At 42.2% G+C, this 15855-nt stretch overlaps 1 protein-coding gene across 22 annotated transcripts in view; it reads right to left on the reverse strand.

Annotated features, from left to right (window-relative positions):
• STAU2 (staufen double-stranded RNA binding protein 2) overlaps positions 1 to 15855 on the reverse strand; it is a 244914-nt gene that overhangs the window by 153143 nt on the left and 75916 nt on the right. For all 22 annotated transcript variants that reach the window (XM_080647146.1, XM_080647156.1, XM_080647142.1 and 19 more), the window contains 4 exons: positions 9772 to 9931; positions 8217 to 8324; positions 5305 to 5517; positions 466 to 603 (listed from right to left, as the gene is read on the reverse strand). In XM_080647146.1, the coding sequence (XP_080503272.1) occupies positions 466 to 603; positions 5305 to 5517; positions 8217 to 8324; positions 9772 to 9931 (619 nt within the window). The remainder of the gene's footprint in view (positions 1 to 465; positions 604 to 5304; positions 5518 to 8216; positions 8325 to 9771; positions 9932 to 15855) is intronic.

Raw genomic sequence — 15855 nt, forward strand, 5'->3', positions numbered from 1 at the left:
CTTCAAAACTCTTCTGTCTGGTCCTGGCCGGCTTGGCTCAGTGGCTAGAGCATCAGCCTGCGGACTGAGAGGTCCCGGGTTTGATTCCAGCCAAGGGCACATGCCTGGGTTGCAGGCTTGATCCCCGGGGGGGAGGGAAGGGGGGCGTGCAGGAGGCAGCTGATCGGTGATTCTCTCTCATCATTGATGTTTCTCTCTCTCCTTCTCCCTTCCTCTCTGGAATCAATAAAGAAATATATTTATAAAAAAAAAAAACCACAACACTCTTCTGTCTGTTCTATCATTGACACTTGAATGTTTCAACCACGTTGAGGGAATCAAAGCTGTAAGGGTAAACAGTGCCATTAATTAATAGTGCTATTAATTCCTAGTCGACCTTTCCCCGTATCTCTATTCTGACCTGAGGATTTCTAGATTTTTTTCAATAGTTAAAAAAAACTCTTCTCGTATAAAAGTTAGAAATACCTGCATCACAAACTCCCGACGTCGCGGCATCCCTCTCTCTGAAAGCAAAACATAGTCCGGCTCCTTTTCCTTCTTGGCCTGTTGAATTTGAGCCAGGCGGCTAATGGGGTTCATTCCTTGACCGTATTCTGGTCCAGCCTAAAAAACAATGTAAGAAAAATGTCAAAACATGCTTGTAAAACTCGTTATTGGATCCTTAAAGTGGTTCTCCTCTCCTCCCCTACACCCCAAAACCGTGACTGGAGAAGATAAATGAGAGTCATCTATAAAGATTTATGAAGGAAAAGCATAAAACGGATCTGAGACTAAGGCGGGTATGGGATTTAGGGCTCAGGGGTATTACTAATAAATTGGGTCAACTATTCTGCTTTTAAATTCTTCAGTACAGCTTCTGTTCATCAAAAGACCAAAAGAATAGAAGATCACAAGACATGAACTGGGAAGAGATATTTGCAATACCTGTAACTAAAAAAGATAAATCTGGTAGCCAAAATATATATTTTAAAACTCAGAAAAAGTATTAAGAAAAATACAATCTAAAAGAAAAATGGGCAAGAGACATGAACAGATATTTCCATCTGTTAAAAGCAGTCCCATGTACCGCTGATCTAGACCATAGTGGCTTACTAATCATAGATGAATTCCCCTCATGAATTTTATCAACTTATAAAAATATAATCAACCTCATTAGGACTCAGAAAATGCGTATTAAAATCACAGTGAGATGCTATTTCACACCCATTAATTTAGAAAAAATTCAGAAGCCTGATAGCCCAAATGGTGAGGATGAGGAGTAACAGAAGCTTATACTGTGCGAACGGCAATATAAAATGGAAAACAATTGGGCGATGTGTAGTAAAGCCGAAGACGGCCCCTGCACTCCCTAGCAGCATCTTCATCATCATGTACCATATACCCTAGAAAACAGCTGCCCATATGTGCTAGCTCCAATGTTCAGGAATATCCATGGCTGCATTATGTGAAATAGCAAAACAAAACAAACAAACAAAACAAACCTGAAAATAACCTAGATATTCATCAAAAGAACTATGTGAATTATGGCATGTTCATACAATGGTTTGACGCAGGGCAGTGAAAATGAACTAAGTATTGCTACATGCATCAAGATAAATGAATTTCAGGAGAAAAAATAAGTTAAGGGAGAAAAGCAAACACAGAATACATATAGTATGATGTAATTTATGTAAAACCCACTAAAACTACAAAACACTGCTGAAATTAAGTAAGATTTTAATAAATGGACAGACATGCTCATGGGTCACAAGACTCAATATTGTTAAAAATGTTAATCTTCCTCAAACTGATCTCTCAAGTTATTGCATTCCCAATCAAAATCCCAGCAGGCTTTTTTTTGGTAACAATTAATAAGCCAATGCTAAAGTTCATATGGAAATGGAAAAGACAAATAACCAAAACAACTCTGAAAAAAAGAACAAAGTTGGAGGACTCAAACTCTCTGATTTCAAATTCACGACAAAGCTATAGCAACAAAGACAGTATGTGTACAATCAGCATAAAGACAGACAGAGACCAATGAAACAGTGTCCAGAAACAGATCCACACATATATAGTCAACTGGTTTTCCACAAAAGTGCAAAAGCAATTCAGTGGATAAAGGATAGTCTTTTCAACCAATGGTCCTAGAACAAGTGGATATTCATATGCAAAAAAAAATTTCAACCCGTACTTCATAACATTTTTTTTAGCTTTTAAAATGATTTTTAGAGAGAGAGGAAGAGGGAGAAAAACATCAATGTGAAAGAAAACTATTGATCGGCTGCCTCCCACCACCCCCCAAATCCCCTCGCCCCCCACCAAGACCAGGGATCGAGCTCACAACCCAAGGAATGTGCCCCGACTGGGAATTGAACCGGCAACCCCTCAGTGCACAAGACAATGCCCAACCAACTGAGCCACACTGGTCAGGTTTTTAAAAATTAACTTAAAATATCTAAAACTGTAAAACTTCCAGAAGAAAATACAAGGGGAATTTTTGTGACTTGAGTTGCATGACAATTTCTTAGATACAACACCAAAAATCACATTCCATAAAAATAATAACAATGACAATACATTGGATTTCTTTGAAATTATTAACTTCTGTTCTTTGGAAATATTTGCAAACTATATATTTGATAAAGAACTTATCAAATATCCAGAATATATAAAGACTTCTCAAAATTCAATATTAAATGTATTCTTTTCAACGGGCAACCAGGCCCTGGCCAGGTAGCTCAGTTGGTTAGAGAATCGTCCTGATGCAACAAGGTTGTGGGTTAGATCCCGTCAGGGCACATACAACAATCAACCAATGAATGCATAAATAAGTGGAACAACAAATGGATGTTCCTCTCTCTCCCTCTCCCTCTCCCTCTCTCTCTCTCTCTCTCTCTCTCTTTCTCTCTCTCTCTCATCCCTTTTTCCTTCCCTCCTGTCTATAAACATCAATTTTTAAAAGTTTTTGAATGGGCAATCACATTTTTCCAGGTGGGCAAAAGATTTGAACAACACTTCACAAGCCTCATGTGCCACTGAACTCAGACAATAGTGTGGTGACTGCTGGGGGAGGGGGTGGAATTGGTGGAGGAGGGCCTAGGGGGTATAAATGATGATGGACAGACTTGACTTGGAGTAGTGAACATAAAATACAGTGTATAGATAATGTGTTGTAGAATTTCACACCTGAAACCTATATAATTTTGTTAACCAGTGTCACCCTCATAAATTCAACAAAAATAAATAAATAAAAGATAACACTTTTTAAAAAGACCATTGACGTCCGGAGTACTTGCACAAAGGCCAATTTCAAACCAACTGTACTAGTCCAGGTGAGAGTTGATTGTGACTTAGACCAAAGGGGAGCAGAGGGGTGGAAAGAAACGGACACCTTAAGAACTGTGTAAGGCATGGCCCCAACAGGGCGTGACGGACTGGACGGGAGGCTGAGGGAGAAGTAAGAAATGAGCCAGGTGCCTGTTCAGCAGCTGCACAGTGGTGCCAGGCCCTGGTAAGGAATGTTGGAGGGGAACACCATTTAGAAGGGAACATGAGTTTGGGGCACGGAGCTTGAGGGGCCCGTGAAATACTAAGTGAAGATGTCCAGGCAGCAGGGTAGAGCACAAAAGAGTATCTAAGAATCATCCACATAAAGATGGAACTGAAGCCTGGGGAGTATGAAGTACGACGCCCAGGGCGAGGGTAAGGGAAAGAATGAGAGCGACAATACGGCAACAGTTAGGGGGAAAGGGAGGAGAGAGAAAAAGACATTTTTTAGTTTGGGTAAAATCCTGGTTTCCCCTTTTATTTACATACCAAACAATAACGATTATGTAAATCAGAAAGACTGATGGGAAAAGACAACGTAGACAATAATTTGTGAGTCTAAGACTGAATACCAATGAAACGGTAAAGAGAAGCTTTAAGTCTGGTGTTAGCAGAGGTTGCCTAGTTCGTGAAGATGTTCAAATAACTTTCCTTCGATGGCACCTTGCCTCTCTTCTCGATTAACCTGCCTCTTCCATCAGAATGTCTTACGTGCCAGAGGTGCTGCTGTTGACTGATTCCAAAGACAGAGGACCAGACGCACAAATGCACTCAGGTAGTAATGGCGCTGAGAAAGCTAGCATGACTGGTTTCTCCCTCACAGGAAGGAACGACCAGCACCCTTGATAATGAAGTGATCCCTTGGGTATCAGCTCTCAGTGTCCCTCTACAAACCAGTAGGGGCAGAAACTTTTATCAGAAAGCCTTCTTTGCAGTCTCATAGAAGAAAATATTAAAAACAGGATATAAGCCCAAAGACATCATCAGGGAGTCTTACGTTTTTAACTCTACAGCGTAAATCCGAAAGGCTTTCCCAAGCAACCAGTTTCAAATGGGCTCTGCAGTCACGTGACTAGAGCCGACCCCTGACTCTGCTACGGAATCTTGGGTGAGCTTCTCAAACACCAAGGACCTCACTGCAAAACGGGTGTAACACCTACACCACGGATTGACTGAGAGGATCCAATCAGACAGACAATGTAACAGTTTTATCATATTTCTTAAAAATCAAGGGAACTCATCCACAGATATTTTCTCTACTTCTATTGCCTATAAAGAACTGTAGACCCTAGATGTGTAAGACATGTAAGGAAGCGACAAAAATGCTAAAAATCAAGGTACTATGTGAACAGACAGAATCAGACATAAAATAACAACATGTAATACTTATTGGGTGCTTATTATTTGTATTATTAATAAACACCTGCACACAGAGTGCTTCCCATTCACCAGCTACTGCTCCTGTCACAGGGTCAGCATTATTCATACCCCTCCCCCATATCCTTAACCTTTCAGGTGTCCTAAGGAGAAACTATATAGAGCAGTGTGGTGTGCAGAAAGAACACTGGTTAGAGATCAGAGCAGTTCAGATTACTCCGCAGGTGAATAAAAGTGAACAGATGCTTTGGATGTGTTAGGGGTAATATCCTCTACCTTACACAGTCATGCTGAGAGTTACACTAAAGGTGATCATGGATGGGAAAGTGTTTTATACTGAAGTATTCTACACTAAAGGTGATCGTGAACAAGAAAGACTCTGTAAGCCATAAAAAACTATACGTATGTAAGGTATTATTTGATGAACGAACACATGTATGCAAGTGTCTGAAAAGCAAAACAGAATTGTTACTGACTTACCGTCACAGGCCCAACCCTGATTTTGGGACTGTTTATAATCCAAAGGTTGAGACGCCTGCCCTCTGGGGAAACTTTTATCTATAGTTACCGGAATATTTACACAGTAAAACTGACTCATGTTCGTAAGCACACACTTACTTTGACTATGGTTTTAGGGCGTTTTTTAAAAAATAGTTTTGGCTTTTCAACCACAGGAAGAGGTGGGAGTTTCTTAAGCTCCTGTAAGACAGTGGTCGCAGCGCGCTTCTTGGAGAGCTTTTTGCTATTCCCCTCTCCTTCTGCAGAGAACTCTCCCACGGACACCCGCGTAACAAAGCTCTTCATATGTGGTGGTCCACTCTCTTTAATAACCTATAAAGTACAAATACAATAGTAAGTAACATACGGGCACACTCAGAATGTGTCTTTACAGCATGGATCTTTCTTAATGTTCCTATCATAATCAAAATAGAAATGAAGAATGATGCCAAAATTATAGATTTCTTTAATAAACCTATTAGGTATTATATAAGAACTATTCCGTTACAATATTTACAATGCTTAAGAGACTGAAGTTGGGCGAACAGAAATCAAAGTCAACACATTCAATTCACACTCAAAATTATTTTTTACCCATTTAAAACAGGCAATTCTAATTATGGTTATCATTTCTTTTCTTTTTTAAAACAAATTTTAGCCCAACCAGCATGGCTTGTGGTTGAGCGATGACCTATGAACCAGGAGGTCAGGGTTCAATTTGGGTTAGGGCACATGCCTGGGTCGCAAGCTCGATATCCAATAGGAGGTGTGCAGGAGGCAGCCGATCAATGATTCTCTCTCATTGTTGATGCTTCTATCTCTCTCTCTTTCTCCTTTCCTCTCTGATATCAATAAAAATATGTTATTTTTTAAATCTTATTTTATTGTTGATAGTAGTATAGACATCTCCTATTTTCTTCCAATGATTACTCATTTCTTATAGAACAGAAAATTAAGAATGTAAAACACATCACATTATATTAGGTACACAGGGCACCGAGAATGATAATGGGTACGTATTGCATTTTCTCTGGAAGAGTACATTCCTGGAGGGGACCACGTCCTAAGGGAGTTCTACCAGCCTTCCCGCATCCTGCATGGGGAAGCCACTCAAAAATAACCTACTTTTGACATAAACCTCAAAGGCTGTTTTATAGAAAGGAATGTGTACTCTCTGTGACAGGATCTTTAAAAGGTTAGCCGATAGGCCATAAAAACTCCTCGCTTTCTAGGGTTATGGATTGTGAATCTGTCAGCTATGAATGCTCCCAAACCCGGGACCAATGTGCTCATTTCAAGTAAGACAGCTTTCGAGGAAAGATGCCTCCCCAAACCTGAGTGCTCAAAACTTCCGTCTCCTTCACATTTTAAGCTATAAAAGGTACCCTACTGAGTTAAACAGCTTACTATTTAACAGCATATTAAAAGTTTGTCTTTTAATAATGGATACCAATGAGGAAAAGAAAGCAAACAACACAATAGTTCAGTAATTCAACAAGGCTAGGGATAAGGAACTTAAGATCAGCATGCTTTCCAAGTAATTTAAGTTTACTATTTGAAATGCCAAAACTGCTTATTTTATTTTAACCACTTTGCTGGCCATCCTCCTGAATTTAAAAAAATAACCACATACAAAATAGGTCCGGAGGTATGGATGCATGGAACAAAATAACAGATCTCAGTGGGAAAGGGGGAGGGGTGTTGGGAGGAAGGGGACAAGTAGAGATTAACCGAAGAGCATATATGCATAACCCATGGACACAGACGATTGCATGGGGAAGGCGGGGGTGGCGGGGGTGGGTGAAGTGGGGCCAAAAGGGAGAAAAATGGGAGACAACTGTACTGTAATACTGTCAACAATAAAATAAAATGTAAAAAATAAACAAAAAACACCTATACGCTGTACTGACTTAATAGAGACAACCAAATAGTTAACCTTTTATTGCTGGCAGGAGGTTACCATTTGAACATCAAATATTCTGTAATGTATACTGATGCCGCCAAGAGCTTCTAAGACTGATAGAACTGTCCCTATTCACTGTAGCCTTGAAGGCCCAAATCCAATAGTTTTCGAGTCCATGCAATTACTTTGATCGGTTTTCCATCTGTCCCTATCGTTTCTTGCTGGGCCTAATAAGCCCTCCAGTGCATTCTGCCCCTGCCTTCCCCAGGATGCTGCTTTCCATCTGCTGCAGGCTGACATCAGGAAGCCCCATTTGTAGGAATTGTGTCTGAGAAGAAAGCAAACAGGTTCTCAGCCGAGGTCAGTCGATCCTGCTAGTGAGTTAAATGTGGGAGCTTTCTAGTGCTGAACGTCACCCCAATTGGAAGGAGGACACTCCACGACCGTGTCAGCTTATTTCCTGGGTTTTGCCTATTTTCTAGGTATTTGAGTTGCAAAATTAGTACCCTCTTAATATGGAAGGAATTATAATCTTGAAAATGACTTTTCCTATTTTTAATGTCACACAATTTTATAAATATTTCTCTGACATATTTATCTAGATGTAAAGAAGACAGCTGCTTACTTAGTGGCTTAGTAAAATGTAAACATATTTTGGCAAGTACAGAAGAAACTGGGTATTAATACGTGTGTCACTAAATACTAACTTGGATATTTTCAATTTGATCCTATTAAAAACACCGAACTCTCTAGAGCACTACAAATGAACTTACAATGAGAAAATAAATTTTACGATGAAAATTGAGATATCATATATTCAGATGGCTCAACACGGAAAAGCGAGAGAGCTGAGCAGGAGCCCAGCCAGTGTGGCTCAGCAGCTGAGCATCAAACCAGGAACCAAGAGGTCACTGGTTTGATTCCTGGTCCAGCGCATGCAGAAAACCATGACATTCTATACGTTCTTCTCTCCCAGGGCCTACCTCATTGCCTGACAGAGTGTGAACCTAAGGAAACACACTCACTCTTTCAGGACACGAGGGTACCAGCTAACTTCACTTAGTGGGTTGCTTATTTGAGTTAGTGAGGAGCAGGGGTGAGGGTGGGAAGCTCTCCTCTGAGTACATACCTCAAAACTGACGGGCATATTTCGCTTCAGAGCAATTTCAAACACTAAGCTGATCTCAGATTTATTGGCGTCTTTGTCATCATCCATTTCTTTTCCGGATTCGCCATTCTAAATCACAAAAAATAGGATGGTACTGAGTCTTCACTTTGGAACACACTTCGCACAGTCTACAGTCAGGAGGGCCCATCTAACAGAAAATACAGAAGGAAACAGAAATCCCCAGACTGATCCTGTGGGGTCCCTGTAAGCACAGCAGGCAAGAGCTGCTCTGAGGCTCTGTGTTGTTTGACTTTTCATTTTCCCCCCTCAAAGTAGAATAAATGCTCAGCGTGAAAGTCTTTTACTCAACCATACACCAATTTGAGTTTATCCAGTTCTCTAAAAATCTCTATCCAGCCCGACCGGCATGGCTCAGTGGTTGAAAAGCAACCTATAAACCAGGAGGTCACAGTTCAATTCCCAGTCAGGGCACATACCTGGGTTGCGGGCTCGATCCCCAGTGTGGGGTGTGCAGGAGGCAGCTGATTGGTGATTCTCTCTCATCAGTGATGTTTCTATCTCTCTCTCCCTCACCCTTCCTCTCTAAAATCAATAAAAATATGTTTTTTTTAAATCTCTATACATACACACACACACACACACACACACACACACACACATACACACACAGTACCTCCACTGGTGTTATAACACGATACTGCATCTTCTATGAAAACTAAGCTGTAGAAAGAATAAGGGATGCAAACCAGGATTCTGGAGCTCTGGGTCTGGCCCTGGCACCAATTCACTTACTTATTTTTAGCACATACTTCTGGAGGGAGGACCCCAGATATGCTGGACGTAGTGTAAGGAACAGAGATAAAGGGAGGGTATTCCTTCGTCAGGAGGCTTGTGATGTAGTGGGAAAACAGATTAAGTGTCCTAATGAACATGTCCAGGAGAAAAACACCTGTGTCTGCCATTAACCAGATCAGCCTCCGGGAGGAGGAACCACAGGCGTGGGGAACTGTAGAGGTGGAATTGCATGGTTTGAAATAACTAAGAGGAGAGCTCAGTAAGAAGAGGACTCATACACATGCCTGAGCTGCAGGTACTCTTCTGAAGTCAATAGAGGAGGCAGTTAAAGCCATGAGAAAGGGTCAACAAAAGCCTTGATAGCCTCAATAGTAAAAATTAAGTAGGACTGGAAATATCCATAATGATCTCCTCCACTTTAAATTCTTCGATTCCAAATCAACACAACACAATTCATGCTCAATAAATGTAGCATTAAACTCAAAGTAAGTGAATGTTATTTCTCATCCTTGTACACATTCCAAGATCCTGAGCTGCCTGGGAAGTGCACTCCATTGGTGAACCCAAGTTCTCAAAGGCAAGGTCATCTTGGCAAGGACAAGTCTAGGACAGTAGACAGGTAATCAATCTGAGAAGCAAATTAACAGTGATCACCACTCTCCTCTTCCTTCCTATCAGAAGAGGTTATATCTTCTGTTTGTGTTTTCGATCACCTCCCGGGGACCTGGAGAGAGAGACCGTCCCCGCAACAGCAGCACACCTGAGAGGACTTTTCGGGAATGGGCTCGTTTTGCAGCGCCTGGAGGGCCTTCATGGCGGCGTTGTGTCTAGCAGCTTGTCGAGTCTTCCCTTCCCCAAAAAACTCATTGTTTCCTACAGTCAGCTGGACATAAAAGATCTTAGGCATCGGGCAATGATACCTAAAGAAAAGAAAATAGGAATGTTAGTCCGATAAAAAAAATCACTCTATAATCGGATTTGTTTTGTTTAAAGTGATACCAACCATATAATGTGCTATGCCCTCTATGAACCCTAATCAAATTTTAACTTCAAGTTTTCAGACCGATTTTGACGGGAATGGGCCAATGGTCTGGTGCTGAAGGCCGGGGGCCACCAGAGGACGGCGACGGGCAAGGCCATTCCGGTGACAACACGCAAACTCTTGTGCCGTTAGCAGATCGTTATGGTGAGAAATGAGGCCAGAGAGGTGGAGTTACTCCTCCGAAGTGATAATAAGTACTTTGCAAAGAAATAAGATCAACATCAAAAAGAATAGGGAGTTTAACCCAATTTGTAGGTAGAAAGTATAATAATAAAATGTGTTTAAGGTAAAGATTTTGGCAGGTTTGAGTTGAATGAGCCTGAGGTAGAGAAGAGCTACTGAAGAGCTGCAGTGATGTGGACTTGAGACGATACAAGAGGGTGTCAGAAGAGAGAACAAACCTAGGAGACATCAAGAAGGAAAAAATTAAGGTGATATGCAATAAAATCCATTAATGCAGCAATTATTTGACAGGGGAACGTGACAATGACACACATTAAAGTGCAGCAGACAAGAAATAAGGTAAATATGCAGAACATAGTATGTTAGAGACACCTGTTAAACAGTAAAAGAGGCCAAGGTTCAGAAGTGTCAGGGAGGTGGGTGTTAGAGGGGTTGGCCAGGGAGGGCCTCACTGAGATGACGACTGTGTAAAGACCTAAAATATGTGAGGGAGGAAACCGTGCAGATCCCCTGGGACAGTGCAGCGGAAGCAGACAATGTCAAGTGCAAAGGCCCTGAGGCAGCAGCATGCCATGCACATTCAAGTAACTCAGAGGATGTCCATCTTCTTGGAGTCGAGGGAGAGAGGAAAGGAAAGCCACGAGATAAGAGGAGGTGGCCAAGGTCGCTTAGGGATGTCCTTAGAAATCACTGTAAGGACTTGACTTCTACTCATGGAGTGAAATGGCACCCACCAGAGAAGTGACATGATGTGGCTCATTCTTGAAGGATCATCTAACTACTATGTAGAGAACAGACTACAGGGAAGGATGGCAGAAGCCAGGAGATCTATTGGGAAACTAGCGCAGTAAGTAACACAGGAAAGGTGACCGAGGCCTGAACGAACGTGACAGCAGAAGAAGTGACGAGAAGCAGTGGATTCCAAGTGAATTTCTAAAGTAGAGAGACAGGGTTTGCCCAAGAACTGGCTACCGAATAGGAGAGCGGAGTCAAGGAAGGGGATTGTTGGTGGGCAGATAGCAGCTCTGGTTTGAAGGTGTGAAGTTATTAGGCCTCTTAAACATCCACATGGAGATGTCAAATGGACAGTTGGATTTGAGTCTGGACTCTAGAAAAGAGGTCCAAGGTGGGAATAAAATTTGGGAATCTTCAATATATCGATGGACTTGAAAGCCAGACAGGAAATCCAGGCAGGCAGGGTGTCCTCCTTTCTGGAAGCCAAGTGGGAAAGTCTATCATGGAAGAGCGAGGGGTTGAGTGTCAAATGCTACTCACAGGTCAAGTCAAATGAATGAACAAACCCACAGGACTGATTTGGATGGAATGGTGCGTTATAACAACTGAAAAAATAAGTGCAAAATCACTCCAGTGCTGGGAAATGTCTGTATCCCAAAGTCCAATCGACGCCCTAGTCGTTTTAGATGACAAGTGGACATCCATGGAGCAGTGCTCTATATTCAACCTGAGATCAACTGCACAGTGGCCATCCCGTAAGAATCTGGGGGCAGATGGGACTAATGGTGAAGGTTTCCTGAAGGTGCCGGACAAGCGTGTGGGTCAGCTCTGCCCCTGCAGCTGTGGGAGGCAGGCACTAACGGAACCCACTGAGGGGAAGAGCACCTGGAAAAAGAAAGCAGAAAGGAACCGAGAAGGAGAGCTTGAGGCTGGGCTCAGATTCATGCCGGTGATCAAAAGGCAGGGGAAATAGTAGACGGCAGTGAAGGAGATGAAAGCAGGCCGTGATCAGAAAAGAAACACCACACGTCAGGGAGGCAATTAGCAGTAGAGAAAGTGAGTCTGAGAAGGAGGGAGAAAGTCACTGTTTTAAATTCTTAGAGTCAATTTTCTTGGCCCACAGTTTTCCCATTAATTTCTTTTAAGATAAAGTATTTTTAAATGTGTTTTATTATGTCATACATTCTCATTTTTAATTGGCAAAGATGAAAAAGTTAAAGGAAGAAAAAAAATTACCTGTCGTAACAGACTATTTTTTTTAAACATGCGAAGACTCAAAAGCATTAAAAAAAAACCACACTTTTTTTTCCCTTTTTGATTCCAATAACTAGTGTACTAAAGTGCAATCTCCTGTTACCTGTTTCATTTTAAATTATTTTAATGCAGAAATTTGGACAGACTAATAGGATGGATGCAGGTGATTTCTGTGTCCCACAAAATTCATTTTCCCACCTCTACAGAACTCGATGCATGTTTTGTTTGTTTTAAATTAGAGCACTTCACTAATGGGAAAATTAACTAAGTTAACACTTAGAAAGTTTTAAGAACAGGTGAGACAGAAGCAGAAAGATTTTAAGGGTCTTCAAGTTTTTTTGTTTTTTTTTGTTTTTTTTTTTAAATATATTTTATTGATTTGTTACAGAGAGGAAGGAAGAGGGATAGAGAGTCAGAAACATTGATGGGAGAGAAACATCGGTCAGCTGCCTCTTGCACACCTCCTACTGGGGATGTGCCCGCAACCAAGGTACGTGCCCCTGACTGGAACCGAACCCGGGACCCTCCAGTCCGCAGGCCAACGCTCTATCCACTGAGCCAAACCGGTTAGGGCTCAAGTTTTTTTAAATATGTTTTTATCAATTTGGGAGGGAGAGGGAGAGGGATAGAGAGATGGAAACATCGACGATAAAAGAGAGACATAGATCGGCTTGCCTCCTGCACGCCCCCAACTGGGGATCAAGCCTGCAACCTGGGTATGTGCCCTGACCAGGAATCAAACCAGGGACCTCTTGGTTCACGGGTTGAAGCTAAACCACTGAACCACACCGCCTAGGCTCGATGCATGTTTTAAACTGGTTCCACTACCGACCAAGCCTTTTAAAACAGACAACCTGAAATCAGAAATGGACTCCTGAGATCTTACACGGCCAGCTTTCCCCATGGAGCGAATGTTTACAGTCAATTACACACTTCTGAAAGCAGAGGTCCGCGAGTGGAATGCGAGCAGACCTTTAACTACAGGAGAGGGAGTGGGCGCCACAGTAATCACTCTGGCCTGCTGACAATTACAAAACTCATTTCAGTTTGCCACAGAGACAAACAAAATTTCTGTTCATTATAACTTTACTGGAATATGATGTCATAACACATAACCATACTGAAACAATCTGCTGATTTTCTAACCAAAATATTAATTGTACACTAAAGAGCCCTTGGGGCCTCTTCCTTTTTGGCCATCAAGCATGGCTCTGTGTGTGCGTAGTATGTGCGTGCATGTGGATACATATGTATATATAAATTACACCACAGAAGTATCACAGGGAAAATTAGGTACGTTGTGTTCTGAAACATTCTAGCGCTAACAACAGGAAATAGCGAAACCGGACGCCTGACTAGTTGCAGTCCCTCTCACTCCATCCCCTGACTTAACAACGGTTCCTAATAACCTACCCCCCATGGTCTGAATCACTTGTAGATCACATCTCCTCATATCATCATGACAATTAAGATTAACCAGAACACTCTCCTAATGGCCCTCAGATTGGACAATGTGGAATGCTGTGAGTGTGTGTGTGCGTGCGTGCGTGCGTGCGTGTGTGTGTGTGTGTGTGTGTGTGTGTTACATCCTGGTCTCTAAATATTTCCTTTGGTAAAGACACACTCTAACATTATTAACTTTAAATCGATGTGCTAATTAATGGAGTTCCTGTTTCTACTTTTATTTACTTCAAACATTAAGCTCGTTTTTTGGTAAAGTACTTATGGTAAGTGATAAACATCTTTCCACACATTAGTTTTTATTTACCTAAGCTTACACTGCTCTTCCTGAATGGTTTTTCTTAATTAGAACGTTGTGGTCAATGCTTAGGTCCCCAGAGTGATTACTGTGAAAAGATGAGCCGGGAAAACGGACCCATCCAAGCTATTAAAGTTTCAGGGTCAAATAGTCTACCCACCAACCTCCAAAGCAGCCGTGGGCAAACTACGGCCCGCGGGCCGGATCCGGCTGTTCTATCTGGTTCTCTTGCTCTCCCCTCCGCTCCTTTACTTTGAATTTATATTAGTTCACACAAACACTCCATCCATGCTTTTGTTCCGGCCCTCCGGTCCAGTTTAAGAACCCATTGTGGCCCTCGAGTCAAAAAGTTTGCCCACCCCTGCTCCAAAGTGTATTTTGCGAAGTGTGACTCCACTTCCATCCGTATCTGTAGTGCTGGTTGAAAGTGCAGGTTCCTGTGCTCCACCCCTGGTCTGCTGACTCAGTTCCTGGGGACGAGACCCCGTCCTCACTCAGGGAACCGATGCCCCACAACCGCACACATCCTGCAACACAGCTCCTGTGACCTGACTGCAAAATCCATGCACGCGAAGGGCCACGCAGCCCTGCCTCAGAGCACCAGGCTCGGGTGCCCGTATCTCCTTCTCCTTAATCCCCACGGCAGCCTGGTGAGACAGATCCCCGTGGTCACCTGGACAGGTAACAGAGTTGCTGGGAGTCAACCTCAAGTCTGCCTAACTTCTGAGCTCAGGGAACGCTTAGAGATCTGTCACCATCTCTCCCTGTGTCCGTATTTCTCTTTTAAAGTTGGCTGTGTCCTTGGCAGGCCAGGGCACCTAAGGCTTCTTCTCACATCTCAGGTCCACTAACAGAACTCAGGAGCGTTTGACTGAACAGCTGCTGCAACCAAAAACTACGTGATGAAACTCCAGGTGTTTACAGTATGTCCAGCCAACCAGGTTCACACAGGTCCCAGTGAGGGGCCCAGCAAGTCAGAATAATGGGCACCACGGGCCACACAGCCTGACCGTCCAAATTTGATTAAGGCTGCTGGTCAGGCCATTTTGTCCAAGCCTCTTTGTCCTCGGTCTGCTCCAAGTCTTACAAAAACTAAACAAATAAATTTTCAAATAAAGTAAAAGCTTTCTTTTCTGTAGATCCCCAAAAAAGTCTTTAGATTTGGCCTATCTTCAAGATATCACAAGTTGACACCAAAATAAAGAAACGGAGAACACTCGGTTCCTATCAGACATTCCTTATACAGTTCTGCTTTGTTATTTAAGCAGAGGGAAGATGTTACGTTCTTCTATAAGTATTATTATAAGAATATAAGTGTTCTTATTCTTGTATTTATTTCATTGTCAGTTACAACTTTCTATACCACATCTTTGCCGTCTTCTCTAAAGTTACCTCATTAATGCCCTTTTTATTTTTAAACTATTTTTTTCTTATTGATTTCAGAGAGAAAGGGAGGAGAGATAAAAACATCAATGATGAGAGAGAATCATTGATTGGCTGCCTCTTGCACGCCCCCCACTAGGGATTGAGCCCAAAATCCCAGGCACATGCCCTGACCGGGAATCGAACTGTGACCTCCTGGTTCATAGGTCAATGCTCAACCACTGAGCCATACAAGCGGGGCAATGCCCTTTTCATAGACTCCTTCTATATCATCTTTCTAAACTAAAATCTGTGTATCCTCCCTCCCGTTCTCAACATCTCCACTTTCCTAAGTATCACTTTTACAAGGTGAGAAAGACATATTCCAAATAACATCAGAACTTTTAAAAACTGAAAAATAATTGCCTCGTTTTACTTGATAGCACCCTTCATACATCTCAGCACAGCTTAAGTGTTCATATCTCTTCCACAGGTTTATGTCTTAGAAT

Source organism: Plecotus auritus (genome assembly GCF_963455305.1).
Source record: "Plecotus auritus genome assembly, chromosome: 11".
Classification (NCBI taxonomy): domain Eukaryota; kingdom Metazoa; phylum Chordata; class Mammalia; order Chiroptera; family Vespertilionidae; genus Plecotus; species Plecotus auritus.